The 14574-nt window shown below is 38.8% G+C and overlaps 3 protein-coding genes across 4 annotated transcripts in view; all 3 read left to right on the plus strand.

The window, feature by feature from the left end:
- Positions 1 to 49: 49 nt before the first annotated feature.
- On the plus strand, positions 50 to 5758 carry LOC103153262 (beta-1,3-galactosyltransferase 1-like). Its single transcript, XM_007574115.2, has 2 exons — positions 50 to 259; positions 4203 to 5758. The coding sequence occupies exons 1-2, from the start codon at positions 213 to 215 to the stop codon at positions 5299 to 5301; spliced, it is 1146 nt and encodes a 381-aa protein (XP_007574177.1). The 5' UTR covers positions 50 to 212; the 3' UTR covers positions 5302 to 5758.
- Positions 5759 to 9299: 3541 nt separating this feature from the next.
- On the plus strand, positions 9300 to 12568 carry LOC103153261 (beta-1,3-galactosyltransferase 5-like). The gene is made up of 2 exons (XM_007574112.2): positions 9300 to 9655; positions 10922 to 12568. The coding sequence occupies exons 1-2, from the start codon at positions 9615 to 9617 to the stop codon at positions 12030 to 12032; spliced, it is 1152 nt and encodes a 383-aa protein (XP_007574174.1). The 5' UTR covers positions 9300 to 9614; the 3' UTR covers positions 12033 to 12568.
- Positions 12569 to 13396: 828 nt separating this feature from the next.
- Positions 13397 to 14574, plus strand: part of LOC103153263 (beta-1,3-galactosyltransferase 2-like) — an 8334-nt gene continuing 7156 nt past the window's right edge. For both annotated transcript variants that reach the window (XM_016661801.1, XM_016661802.1), the window contains exon 1: positions 13397 to 13983. The gene's annotated coding sequence lies outside the window, so the exon portion shown is untranslated. The remainder of the gene's footprint in view (positions 13984 to 14574) is intronic.

Raw genomic sequence — 14574 nt, forward strand, 5'->3', positions numbered from 1 at the left:
GTGTTCTTTTCTTCAGTATCACGCCCCTCACATTTTTCTTTTCGTTTTCCGTGTTAGCAGAAGTTGAAGTGTTCACTCCCCCGGTGACTGCAGCAAGTTGTACACCTGTCCATAGAAATGACTCGTCCCTTCCGCGGGTGAGAGGCTACAGTACTGGGGGGCGACCATTGAACCCGGAGGCTCGGAGCGGGTCGGCTCGGTTCGCAGCAGCCATGGGGGACCAAGACGCTGGTTCGGATGGAGAACTTGGCCTGAGAAGGTAAGGGCTCTGAATTATTGAACTCACTGAAACTTCAGTCAACAAACCTGGAGAAGGAATTGTAGTTCAACATGCTACAGCCTGATCTCTTCCACAGAGAACACGCTGTTACTTTTTATATCAGAGGTAAATCTTAACTTGGTCAAATCCTCTCTGCCCGACTTTAATATTTTTGAAGCGATTTTTAAAAAATATATATTTTTAGGCCATGCCAGCTCCGTTATAATACAAGCGGCATTTTAATTTTAAGCATTTATTAATTTTCCATGTCTCCAGGATTGAGCCTTGGGGTGCTCCGTGTGTGCTTCTTTCTGTTTTCTTAGCTTTGTTAGGTTCACCACTCTGTTGTGACTTTAAATGGCTTTAAAATGTTTCTGATCTTCATGGATGAAGGGATCTCAATCACTTTGCTGATCAAACATTTTCGTATTTCTGTAGTTTGTTGCCTTTTGAGATCTTTGTGCCTACTTCATGTTGTCAGACAGGTTCTATGAAAGAAGAGACGTCTTGATTCTACAGCCATAGCCTAAAAATAAATAAATAAATAAATGTTCCACATAAAAAATTACAAAATAAATAAATAAATAAATGGGTAATTACTTTTTCACAAAAGGCCAGGGTGGTTTGGACAGTGTTTATTAAAAAAGAAAAATCCATAACTGAGTGAAAGCATTTAAACTCTGGTGCTGAATTTTCTCTATTGCTGTCTAAGAACAAGTCAGTTTGGTACCATAGACATATCAAAATGTAATACTAATCCTGAATCTACTTAATCTACTGACAGTCAAATGTGCAGGTAGATGTATTTTCACTTTTCTTTCCAGGAAGCCCAGCTATCAAATGTCTCGTTTCAGCTTGAAACAAAATTAAGTAAAGATATTTTTTTCACTAACAGTAATTTTTCGAGATAATAAACTGTATTGACTCAAGGAGAAAAGTCTTTATTAAATGGTTTGAATTAAACTTGCTCATCATTTTAGAGCAGGAGGTGATCATGAAAGGCACGTGACGTTTCCGATCCATTTCCACTCCGAAGTTGTTCGTATTTCACACGCTTCCTGTTGAGTAGCGTTTCTGCGCTTTGGTTTGGTTATAGTAGTATATAGCTTTGAGATAATCGCTGCATCGTTTGGTGATGGAGCCAAGAATTGGGTGAAAACCGATTTCCACATCACGTTACAGAAAAATTTCCCGTTGCTTTGGATGCAAATTATATAAAAATATATAAAAAGAAAACAACACTGATCGACAAGTCTGTATTTCCTGGGTTGATGATGTTGTTAGTCCTGGCAGAGACGCCTTTTTAAAAATGATTATTATTATGTCTAGAGGAAAAATTGTCATTTTCTTTTATGTCAAGCTTGCATGCGGTTGCAGTGTGACAGCTGCAACTGCCACGCTGCAAAACTTGGCGTTTCACAATCCATCATAGCCCCTAAGCTGCATACATTTCCAAAATGCTGAAAGTGCTTTATAATGTACATTAACTTCCTCATTCTTAGCTACTGTTGTGTGTGTGTGTGTGTGTGTGATGATTTTAATGTTAAAATGTTATGATTTTAATATTTTTAGTGACGTAGGATTTGTCCTGACGTACTCCAGAAAGAAGAGTGCAGACGTGACAAAAGGAGACGGTGAATGCGATGACCACTGAAAGAAAAACTATTTAGCCTAGCTAACACTCATGACATAAAAAAAATGTTTCTATCATGCAACTGTTTTTGATTAAACACATAAAACCTGCTACAAAGTGTTAACGACACGCTAAACTTTCTGATGCTGTGAAACTGCACGCGCTGATCGGCGGTGAGATTGCTTGCGCTTTTAAAAAAAAAAAAGAAAGATAGAAAATGAAAGCACTAGCAGCAAGCACTTTTATCATGGTGTTGGAACACTGTCAGCATAACCATTTCACTACTGGTTAAAACTGTTATCTGTCATATCAGCCTGTGTCTGGGTGTGTGAGCCAACATCCTATTCCTGTGGTGAGCAGGCAGTTCCCCTGGTGATGTGTAATGTTTTATCACTTCTCTAGAGCTTTTTTCCCCCATGTAAGCTAGCATTGAACAATGTGAACGACTAGCGATGTACAATCACTCTTTGTTTGTATAGCACTATTAATGTGCTTCACATGTAAAATAGGCAAAATAGTTACATTAAAAAAAAATTTAAAGCACAATGACCCAGAATAAAATAAGTGATAAAAGCAAAAGAAGTGACGACATAATCGGGCTAATTGTCCAGCTCCCGTGAACTAAAAAGAAAGGAAACACTTTTTGTCACTTAAGTTTAAGCTTACTGTCTAAACTTAAAAGCTTTAACAGGATTTCACTTTCATTCGTTCAATGTAGAAAGATGGAAAGGTCATGCACTTTTGTCAACATTATTTAGCAACAAACAAAACTTTTTGGAACGTTACTAGAAATGCACCGATCTGATACTAACATCTGTATCGGTCCCAATATTAAAAGACATTATAGATTGGGTATCGTGACAATGTTTCCAGTCCATAAGGGCAGATCTGTTCAGTCTAATTCTATCTCACAGTCACAAGAAGAAACAGATGAGATGAACTGATGTTTCAATGTTGGTGAAAAGACGTAATCTTTAAAATGTATTCAGTGAGGCCTTCCAGTTAATCTGCAGTACACTGGTACTGGTTGACATTTATAGAAGTCAAAGTCTGACTCATAAGAAGATGTGATATTTCTGATTTTTCAGAACCTAACATCTTATAAGCATCGTTTGTGTTGCTTTTATCTGCCGCCTGTCCTGTACCCTTCTTATTATAGCATGCTAGCATGTGTGCAGCTAAGAGATAACTCTGTTTGTAAAACTACTCAATCTGACTGGTGACTGTTTTTTTTCTTTCACTCCAGAGAAGTAGGATAAGTGGTTGGTTTGTCCTCCAGAAGCCTTTAACAGCACAAATAGCTCAGCTTAACTCTTAAGTCTAAGCAGTCTGAGACCACAGGGTTCTATTAGGAAATAGTTCTGACGTATCACGGACCTCGACCATCTTCACCACCGCTGTGGTTTGCGCATGTAGGTTGTGCGTCAGATTCACAGGAGAAGAGACAAAAAGAAAAGAAAAAAAAGAACTGCGTTTAAAATTTTAACACGTTAAAATCTGAGAGATTAAGATGATCAATTCATACTTTTTGCCTTTGTCTTTGTTAGTTGAAGAGCCCTTTAAGACTTTTTTTCTGTCTAAGTTTTTTTTTTTTAATCTTAATTGCTTCAGTGTTATGCATTTTAATTTTTTTTGGTTGTTTTTTGTTGTGCATCTTGAGTTGTTGTAAATGTGCTACATACATTTATCTGACCTTTGACCTTAGCCAACATGTGCCGCTTGAAAATAATGCCAAAGTTCTTTACATCATTACCAGAGGACAATTTAATGCCAGCTAGAGTAAGTGACTAGCGAAGCAGTTGTTCTTTTAGAGCCTCTGTCATGTCCTAACTTAAAGGCAGAAAATTAATTCATCCTGTTTTTTGCACTGAATCGTGTGGCACTCCACAAAGTGCATGAGGAAGATTATTTATTCGTGTTAATGAACAAAGTCTGTCAGAGAACTGTATCCAGGACATGTGACCCTAAAGTTAAAGTGTCGTTAAGCAGGTTAAAGGAGGAAATGGGGCTGAACGCGGTTAGTGGACAAGTTTCAGCTGAATAAAAAAAGAGAAATGTGTGTTTTTCTTGTACTTTGCCATGATGCCCTACTTAGTGTTGGTAGATTGCATGAAATCCTAATGAAAAGTAACTTAAGCATGATGGGTTGGGTTTGTGTTAGATAAATTTTTTTGAGTGGATAAAATTCTTATTATGAAATAGGGCAAAATAACATCACAGCTATTAAGCTGCTGATGTATTTATTTCGTATCATATTGATTTAGGAATGAAACGTTAATGAGTTTTAATTAGATTTTTTTTCCTTTCCAGACAGTTTCCCAAACACCTGCTTCATCAAAAGCTTCCTGCGTTCAACTCCTGGTTTTATGGACTGCTCATGCTGTGTCTGCTGGTGTTCGTCGTGTTCTTGGCCTTTTCGGATAGCACCCTGTCGTGGTCCGAAACGTTCTCTCTTCAGAGACAGTACCAGCGTTTTTTCAACCAGAGCATTCAAGTGAACACACCTGCTTATCTGATTCCCCCAAAACACAGAGCTTTTCTAAATACAATGAAGGAAAAGACGACACCGACCCCTGAAGGCCTTCAGTACCATGAAGCGTATCCGCACAACTACAGGTTTGTCATGGACAACCCCGAGGTTTGCAAAGTCAACTCGCCTTTCCTGGTCCTGATGGTGACGGTGGCACCAAGCAACGTTGCGGCTCGGGACGCGATCCGGGCAACGTGGGGCAAAGACCGAGTGGTTCAGGGTGAGACGGTACTCACTCTGTTCGTGTTGGGTCTCGATAAAAGACACGACGTTGAGAAGCTCCAACAGGAGAACCAGCAGCACAACGATCTGATCCAGAGTAACTTCCTGGACACGTATCTCAACCTGACCATTAAAACCATGGTGATCATGGACTGGCTGGCCACGCGCTGCCCTGCAGCGGCCTACGCCATGAAGGTGGACTCTGACATGTTCCTGAACGTCGATAACCTGGTGATCATGTTGAAGAAACCAGGGATCCCCCAAAAAAACTATCTGACAGGAATGCTCATGTGGAACAGACCCGTTATCCGGTCCAAGAACTCCAAGTGGTACGTTCCCGAAGAGATGTACCCCAACCCTCAGTATCCCACATACACTCTGGGCATGGGGTACGTCTTTTCCAATGACCTGCCCACCAAATTTGTGGAGGTCTCAAAATCTATCAAGCCTTTTAACATAGAGGACGCTTATATTGGGATGTGCATTAAAAAGCTGGGACTTTCGCCGACGTCTCCGCCAGACCCTTCACAGTTTAAGGCGTATAATTCTAAGTACGATCGCTGTGAATTCTCTAAGATCATTACGTACATTCTTAGCTCTTCGGAACAATTGAAAAACTATTGGGCAGACTACAAGAAGCCTGGACCTCACTGCTAAAGCCGTTCACACTACGGATTCAATGTGATGATGTAACTTATTTCTAGATATTCTGCAGGTTGAAAAATTGGGAATGGCAATCAACGTTTAAAAAAAAAAGAGTTTTTTGCTTCAAATTTCGTGAAGCAAAGCTGTTATACATGTTTCAGTTAATCTGGCAGGATGTGAACCACTACTGGAATTGATGTGCTATTCTTTTAAAAATGGTTTTATATGTTTTTTCTGTGTGTTTTGTTATATTTTAAAAAGGAAATTGCACTGTTATTCAAACAGAGAAGCTGGCCTGCACTTTACTGAGTAATGGATGTCATCACCAAAACTAACATGTCAACATGAAAAAAGGGCAAGAACTTTTACTTGAAGTTAGCACAACATAAATTAGTACATGCAACTACGACTATCAGAGAAAAGGTTGCATTATGTTGGCTATGTCCAGTAAATTAAAAACATAAATCAACTGTGTTCCTGTTAATTGATTTTAAACGATGTACCTGGGATTTTGGAATAAAATGTTACGTTTTGTGAGTTTTGTATTTGATTTGTTTTTCTTTTCAGCCACAATTTTCCACATGTTCTTTAGATTTGTTTTTAATTGTTCTGGATTTTGACTTAGTACATACTAAAACTCATCACGATATGAGGGTTTCATATCCACCATTAAGGATGTTGACTGATGTTGACAATTGTAGATACGGGACTTTTTTTTTGGTTTTTGTTTTAAATACTGCCGAACTGGTGATGTGGCGTTTCCTGTTCCATCTACAGTTTTCTTTAAACACTGTAGTTTGTTTTATTTTTAAGCACCTGTGTGGGGAAGTCTAAAACTGTTAGAAGGAAGTTTAGCTTTCAACACGTACTATCAAGACAAAAATAAGTGTTGCATGTAGCACCTACAACTCTAAACTTAAATTAAAAGTGGGTGGTGCTTGCTTATGGAAAGTAAAGATTAAAATGTTTGTAAGTTATTGCTTCACCATGTTGAAATTCTGACTTCCTTACTAGAATGCTGTTATCTTGACATCAAGTCCAGCTCCGGGTTCCCATTTCTGAGTTAACTGGAACGCAGCGTAAAACTTTCAGGAGTGCATTTTGTCTTCTGAAAACGTCGGGAGAGTTTGTCCGCTTCTCTCTGGAGCCAATACAGAGAGACACAGAGGAAAGCAGCGATAAGTTTGTTCTCTCAAAAGGAGAAATTAAATTTGGCCACAGATGGTTTGGATTTTAGCTGCAAAATGAAGACAAAGAGAATGAGCTCACCGGTCGCCGTTATGCGTTACCCTTTTTTTATTGGTATTTAAGACATACAGAGTCTAAATCTTAAGATTTTCTTTTAACCGACCAATCCCTCAGCTTCTTTGAAAATAAAAAAACAATAGTTTGATGGAACTCAAAGTGCAACGCAGCTTTTATTTGTAACCTCTCATGAGGTCAGATCATCCTCCCTGGGTCAGCTGGGTCACACCAACAAGCAGAACCCCACCCAACAGTGGAAACGGACTGTTTGTGCTCAGTTTCTGCCTGATGACAGAGATGATTTCACATCCTTCTGCTTGTTGGTCCCACAAGAGACAGATTCCTGGTTCTGATCAGTCAACAGCAGTCGGGTTTTCTGAAGCTTCAAAATGCTCTGGCTGACGGAAACGTGTTCACCACTAACAAGTGAAGGCGTTTTCCTCAGGTATCCAACGGGCCTCTGAGAGACAGAGCAGCGGCTAACCTTTAGCGTCTAAGAGAGTCCCCTCTGATGCTGCCTATATGAAAAAACCTTAAATATTTTGTAGCGTCCTCTACAGGTTTCATATGGGAGTAGTTAGAAGCTAATGCTGTTTGGGGTGCAGTCTGGTTCTGAAGGTCTGTAAACTGCTGTTTATCTGCTGTGGATCAACCTGGATTCAGATCCATCAGACATACAACAGCTGAAGTTGGTGATGATCTGCAGAACTCAGGACCCTAAGGAGGAAATAAAGTTCTGGTCCAGCTTTCTGCAGCAGAAACACTAGAACAACAGAAAGTTCATGATTTGCATTGAGATTAAATCTAAACTGAACATTTAATATCTGTTGATTTATCTGTGCAAAAATTTATCAAAAACAAATTTGACAAAACTTTACATTATTTTAATAAGCAATTTATAGATAAACTTATGTTATCAAAAAGACCCAGAATTTCTGTAAAGAGTTTTAATAAATGGACACAGGAAGCTGACAGACCTGGCAACCGTACCAACAGTGCCGAATTTGTTAATAAGCTCAAGGTGCATGCGCCAGCCAAATGATGCTTCGTGAAATAACGAAGCTTTCCAGCCTTNCATATGGGAGTAGTTAGAAGCTAATGCTGTTTGGGGTGCAGTCTGGTTCTGAAGGTCTGTAAACTGCTGTTTATCTGCTGTGGATCAACCTGGATTCAGATCCATCAGACATACAACAGCTGAAGTTGGTGATGATCTGCAGAACTCAGGACCCTAAGGAGGAAATAAAGTTCTGGTCCAGCTTTCTGCAGCAGAAACACTAGAACAACAGAAAGTTCATGATTTGCATTGAGATTAAATCTAAACTGAACATTTAATATCTGTTGATTTATCTGTGCAAAAATTTATCAAAAACAAATTTGACAAAACTTTACATTATTTTAATAAGCAATTTATAGATAAACTTATGTTATCAAAAAGACCCAGAATTTCTGTAAAGAGTTTTAATAAATGGACACAGGAAGCTGACAGACCTGGCAACCGTACCAACAGTGCCGAATTTGTTAATAAGCTCAAGGTGCATGCGCCAGCCAAATGATGCTTCGTGAAATAACGAAGCTTTCCAGCCTTTGCTTTGCCCAAAGGTTCATTAAATCATGCTTCATTCATTACTCAATGGTGACATCTGCTGGTGAAATGGTGACAGCCTCAGTCATCATACTAAAAATAAATAAATAAAAAAATAGCGTATGCAATATTGTCTCAAAATTTTTGTCAAACCCATGCTTGGTGACATTTCCCAGCCAGCATTCCTAGGTGGGACCCATATAGTCTGCCCTCCTTTTCCCCACATGGGGCCCACCTAGGCATGAATCCTGTTTAACTGTATTATATTTTTATAGTTTGTGAGGGTTCTCACAGTAACCAGCCAGAGAGACGCTGAATGGAATTCAAAAAATAATCTTAATTTATTACAAAAAAGTCCAAAAATAATCAAACAATGAAGAATTGGGCCCAAAACTGAGGTCAACATAACAAACTACAACTCAGGTGTTAACACAAAGAACTCAAGCACAAAACTGACCTAACAAGACATGAGGGGAACTTAAATAGTGGCTGATCAGACCACTGCTGACAAGGGGTAATTTAAACATACAAAAACTTAAATACAATACCAAATCTTTAAATTAAACAAACATTAGACTGAAACTACCAAATAGAAGAAACATTAAAGAAATGATCAAATTATATTAAAGAAACCCAAATTTCCCCATCCCCTGGCAAACAAATGGAATGGCCGCTGAGGAGGTTTTGCAAGCCATATATGGATGTCAATTAGCGGGAGCTCTTCTGTGACCCTCCAGCAGCAGCTCCTAAGGAAACTGGTAACTCAAAACAAATACATTAATTTGTTGCTTTTAACAAAAATATAAAGAACTGACAAATAAAGTTAACTAAATGTGTGCACTGCAAATAGTTAACTAAAAGGTCAGACTAATGAAAATAATTTTTAATAAAAATCTAAACTATTCACTAATTAATATCTAAATTAATGTAAAGGATAAACAAAATGATTACCATTCAGGTCTGTGTGACAGTAGGATCAGCTGTCACATAGTTATTGAAATGATTTATACCCAAACTAATCCTGTAATATGTTGACTGTTTTTTTGTTCAACCGTAGAACATAAAGTATTATTATTATTATTATTATTATTGACTTAGAAGTGTAGTGACGGTATTCTTTGACTCGTTCTCTAAAAAGCTAAATTTACTGTAAGTTTGACCCTAGTGGTGTTCCAGTAGGCCACGCCAGCGCTTTTCTTTTGCATAGCTTCCTCTCATAGTTGAGTGACTTCAGGGTGTTTTCAGAGCGGGTGGACAGCCGTGACAGCCTCTCCGTGTCGATAACAGCGGTGCAGCCTTATCAGGCTTTTCCCTGAAGTCAAGAATCCCGCAGCGAGCCTGTCACCCCGGCGGACGAGCGGACTCCTGCTGCCTGCGGCTCCACCGGTGAGGACCTTCGGGGTTCGGTCGGTCCCCGGCCTCCGGTGTGCTCTCCGCCGAAGTCGGTGTCATTTTGTTCGTGTTTTCTGCTCTGAATGGATCAAGGCGACGTCTGGAAATGTTCTGCGGTGATGAGCGGGAGCCCCATCCTTTACATAAGTAAGCTAATGCTTAAATTAGTACATTTCTTTCTGAGTTTACATTCTGTAGCAGGTGGTTCGTGACACTGTAAACTATTGAGGGCCTATTATTATTTTATTTTTTTGATGAGTGGAGGCTTGGGAGGTTATGAGAAAAATAATAATGCTTCGTAAATAAAGTTGGATATGCTGAAAAAAAAGGGTTTTAAATGTACAAAAGACAAACGTTGGTTTTAGATAAAGCAGCGCCGTCATTTTGTTCGCTGCTCTAGAACAAATAACAGGAAGCATGGCAGATGTGCTGTTTTGTTGTGGCAGCTAACAGAGGAGCCTTACTTTTTCAGAGAAAATAATTTGCCAAATAAAACCAAATTAGTCAGGGTGGGGTTTCTTGTTGCCCTAAGAAAAGTGTCATCAGCAAACAAACATTTAGAAATTAGACAAGTTCAGAAATAGATCTCAGTTAAGCACTTTTTACCCTCAAAAATGTTTGATTTTTGTTTTCTTTGCTTGTTTATATGTATGAGTATGACCAGAAATACTTATGTATTGATTGCTTTAGTTTATGGAAGAAAATTCTGTTTGATAAATATTTCAAATTTTGCTGGGACAGGTTGGGATGGGGGTGAAAGTTAAAGGATGCTTAAAAAAAACACTTGCTTGTAACATTCCTCTGGAGAACAGGGTAAACAGGTGATTGATTCACAAGGAAGGATGGGGACAGGTTCAACACTTTGTGAATCCAACTATTTAGGTACAATGATCTTCAATGTACAATTGCGAGGAATTTTGAGATTTTATACCAAAAAGGAAAGGTGATGCAGCACAGTGATGATACGGGCACAACTTTTTTGGAACATGTTCCCGGCATTAACATTTAAATAAATGAAAAAATAAAGTTTGTCCATTTGAACATTAAATATCTTGAGTTTGTAGTGAATTCAGCTGGATGTAAGTTATATTTTACTCAATGGCCAAACTTTATTGGAGTTGGGGTTATAATAAGGCCTTGAAGGAGCCCAGGAGTTTAGACTTATGATAATGAACTGTATTGAAAACCGGACAATGTACAACTCAAACAGATGTCACAGTGTGATGTGCTGTAGATGATAGCAAAAACTAATTTGCATCTGCAGTCCCTTGACAATTTACAAAAATGGACATGCAATAAACAATAAAATAAGACAGAACAGAGCAGAATCTGTGGCGAGACATAGATTATGGCAAGGAGGGATTCCAACTCATCACCAAATATGCTAACCAGTTTTAATTTTTTTCTCTACAGAAAACCTTTATGTCAGGAGAAGAAGTCGTCATTTCGCTTTTGGTTTCATTTCCTGGTTCTTTTTTGCCTGCTGATCCTCTATCTCTTCTACACCATGTGCAACAACACACAGTCACTACGTGAAGGTTTTTCTCTGCAAAAGACCTTCAGCTGGCTTTTTGTCCAAACTCCTCAGGGTAATGCACCGCCTTATAGAGTCCACCTGAAACACAGACTTATGCTAAATGATATACATGAAAAAACAGAGCCACATCCTGCGCAGCAGCAGCGCCTTCAGTACCATGAAGCGTATCCGCACAACTACAGGTTTGTCATGGACAACCCCGAGGTTTGCAAAGTCAACTTGCCTTTCCTGGTCTTGATGGTGCCGGTGGCGCCGAAAGACGTTTTGGCTCGGGACGCAATCCGGGCAACGTGGGGCAAAGACCGAGTGGTTCAGGGCGAGACGGTACTCACTCTGTTCGTGTTGGGTCTCAGTGGGGGTATTGATGTGAAGGAGCTCCAACAGGAGAACCAGCAGCACAACGATCTGATCCAGAGTAACTTCCTGGACACGTATCTCAACCTGACCATTAAAACCATGGTGATCATGGACTGGCTGGCCACGCGCTGCCCTGCAGCAGCCTACGCCATGAAGGTGGACTCTGACGTGTTCCTGAACGTCGATAACCTGGTGATCATGTTGAAGAAACCAGGGATCCCCCAAAAGAACTATCTGACAGGATTGCTTAAGGGCAATGTGCCCGTTATCCGGTCCAAGGACTCCAAGTGGTACGTTCCCAAGGAGCTGTACCCTGACCCCCAGTATCCCACATACACCCAGGGCATGGGGTACGTCTTTTCCAACGACCTTCCCGCCAAATTTGTGGAGGTCTCAAAATCTATCAAGCCTTTTAACATAGAAGATGCTTATATTGGGATGTGCATAAAGAATCTCGGACTTTCAGTTACATCTCCTCCGGATTACTCTCAGTTTAGGGACTATAACACAAGATATGATCGCTGTGAATTCTCTAAGATCATTACGTACATCCTTGATTCTTCAGAACAACTGATCGATTATTGGACAGACTATAAGAAGCCTGGACCTCACTGTTTGGACAAACTTTAATAGTGATATGGGATTTACTTTTTGTAATTTTTTAATTAGAATTTTTTTTTTTGAAAAATATTCTTACACTGGAATCTTTTGTTTCAGAAACTTTCAATCGGCACTTTATTGTAAAACAGGGAATTTATTTATTTATTTTTTTTGACATGTTTTATTTAAAACTCGTTGATGAAACACTGAGCAGCATTGAAGTTCAAATTAATACACTCTAAAGATAATTTGTCTTTTTTGGGTTTTTTTTTCCCCCACTTCATCTGTCTAACAGATTTATATTTATCAAAAACGTTTGCGTCTATTGCATGTAGCTAAAAATATACTCTCCACTCCTGTTTTGATATTATTTATTTTTTACAAAATGTCAAACATTTCGCTTTTAGACAATGTATTTTACATATGCTTCCAATGTTTTTCAATACATTTAAAATGAAATGAATATGATTGCAATGTTATTGATTTTATTATATCTGCTCTTTCTTTTAGAATTTGGCTGTTTATAAAAAAAAAATGTCATCAAATAAATGTTTTTAATGAACAAAGTCAAATGAAATTAGGCACTTCACCAAAAATCATAAAGAAAAGACACCGTTTGATTTATTTAAATGGGACTCTCGTGTTTTCTGTCGGCTTCAAAGGCAGCAAACGGCACATGAAGTTTGGAATCGTAATTAGCAGCTTTCTCTTGAAGTCTTTACCGAGGAAGAAATTACTTCCGCGGTAAAGAAATCCTGTTTACATCTACCGAAGTCACAATCTGGCAAGTGGGTTGTAGTGTTGTGCAATGCACTTTAACCATCAGGAGTATAAAACCTGACTTACATATAAGTGTATTGAGAGAAAACATTTGATGGTTGGCAGAACTGGAAATTGATCAACAAGTCATTGTTTTTGTTCAGATATTTATCAGCTCCTGCAGGACTTTTTTTTTTTTTAGGTTTTGACCAGAAGTGGAATGTGGGAGCAGATTTCCCAGAGAGAACTGAGCAGGAAGGCTGACTGGAGGCAAAAACTTCCTCAGGAAGGGAGCAATTCTGACTAAGCATTTAAAAAAAAAAAAGTATTTAGTTCATGGTCCTGTAATAACTACAAGAACCACCCACTGAATTTATTCAAGAGATGACTGATGATTCTCTATGATCCATTACAAAACATCAGTAAGTCTGCATTTAAACTGATTAATCTATTACAGAGCGTACCACTTTGCCAAAACAAAATGCAGACTATTAAACCTTACATGACTACTAAACATGCCTGTTTTCAACTTGAACTTGAATACAATATAAAGAAATTGTGCTCATTTGTTTTTCATTTGAAAATTCGTTATTACATTGGATAAATGACAAAAAGTCAAATCGAAACAAAGATGTAAAAAACAGCAAGGTTAGCCTGACACCTAGTGGCATAAAAAGGTTATTGCACGAGTGGGATTTGAAATCGAAATTGACTATATATACAACTAATATATTAGAGCAGTTGTATAGTCTAGAATGGTGTGAAAAAGTGTTTATCTCCCTGCCGAGTTCCTATTTCTTTTACGTGTTCGTCACTCTCAAGTGTTTCAGAGCATAAAGTCAATCTAGATATTAGAGGAAGACGACACAAGGTTTTGTTTTTTGTTTTTTCGTCAAAGTGGCGGAAAGAGGCCTCCATAGTTTTACGTCGAAGCTTAAACTTTTCGAACAGTGAATCGTGTTTGCTGTGAAAGCTGTTTGTGTCTGCTCTGTTGTTTGGCCAGGGCCGACAAGGAAGCGGGGCGTGTCCAGTCCGCTGACAAGGATCTGTTCCCTCAGGTAGCTACACCTTTCAATGGTCGCGCGCAGTTGTTTTATTCTTCCACCGTGTCATTTTACATCTACCTTAACATGACTTCCGGTCTGTTGGGAGCGTTTCTTTACCTCAGAGAAGACGTCGAAGAGAGGAAGAGTGTTTGAAAAACAAAGCGAGGAACACAAAGGTAGGCTACGGGAGGGGAAATGCAAAGTTATCGACGGGTTGTTTGACGATATAACTCGGTTAGCTAACGATTATCGGACTACAGGATAAAACAGCGGAACCGTGTTCAGTTTTACACGTTTGGAGTCGTATTCTTAGAGAAAATCATCTGGTGCAGCATACATCACCTACTTCCTTATTTTCTAAGTAAAGTTTTCCTACATGTTGCTGCCCTGAACCTAAACAGCAGATAACGTCGTTGTACTTGCAAAGCTCTGCGGTCTAAATTTAATCACAAAAAAATCCATACATATGTAATAGCTGTTTTATTTTAACTATATTATAGATGTGAAGTTTGTCAAAATTGGTTTATTCGGCACGTTTCTCACTAGTGAATCACGAACGATCCGATTCTTTTGAACGGCTCTTTACCATGAATGACAGGATTCGAGGACTTATTAATCCTTGGTTCATAGTTATTGTGTTGCCTTAATTGTTATAGTTAAAGGTGCAGGAGAGGAATTTTGTTTCTGCCAAATCAACTCAAGTCCACTTTTTTCCTCTGTTACATTTTCTTCTTTTTTGTTTCTATATTACAAATGGCACTAAAATG

This window comes from Poecilia formosa, unplaced genomic scaffold (genome assembly GCF_000485575.1).
Source record: "Poecilia formosa unplaced genomic scaffold, Poecilia_formosa-5.1.2 Scaffold344, whole genome shotgun sequence".
Lineage (NCBI taxonomy): Eukaryota > Metazoa > Chordata > Actinopteri > Cyprinodontiformes > Poeciliidae > Poecilia > Poecilia formosa.

Excerpts from the sequence above, each read along its gene's own strand:
- LOC103153262 (XM_007574115.2), top strand. The coding sequence starts at position 213 with ATGGGGGACCAAGACGCTGGTTCGGATGGAGAACTTGGCCTGAGAAG. Across the intron at positions 260-4,202 it reads GGAGAACTTGGCCTGAGAAG|ACAGTTTCCCAAACACCTGC; the intron begins GTAAGGGCTCTG and ends TTTCCTTTCCAG.
- LOC103153261 (XM_007574112.2), top strand. The coding sequence starts at position 9,615 with ATGTTCTGCGGTGATGAGCGGGAGCCCCATCCTTTACATAA. Across the intron at positions 9,656-10,921 it reads GAGCCCCATCCTTTACATAA|AAAACCTTTATGTCAGGAGA; the intron begins GTAAGCTAATGC and ends TTTTCTCTACAG.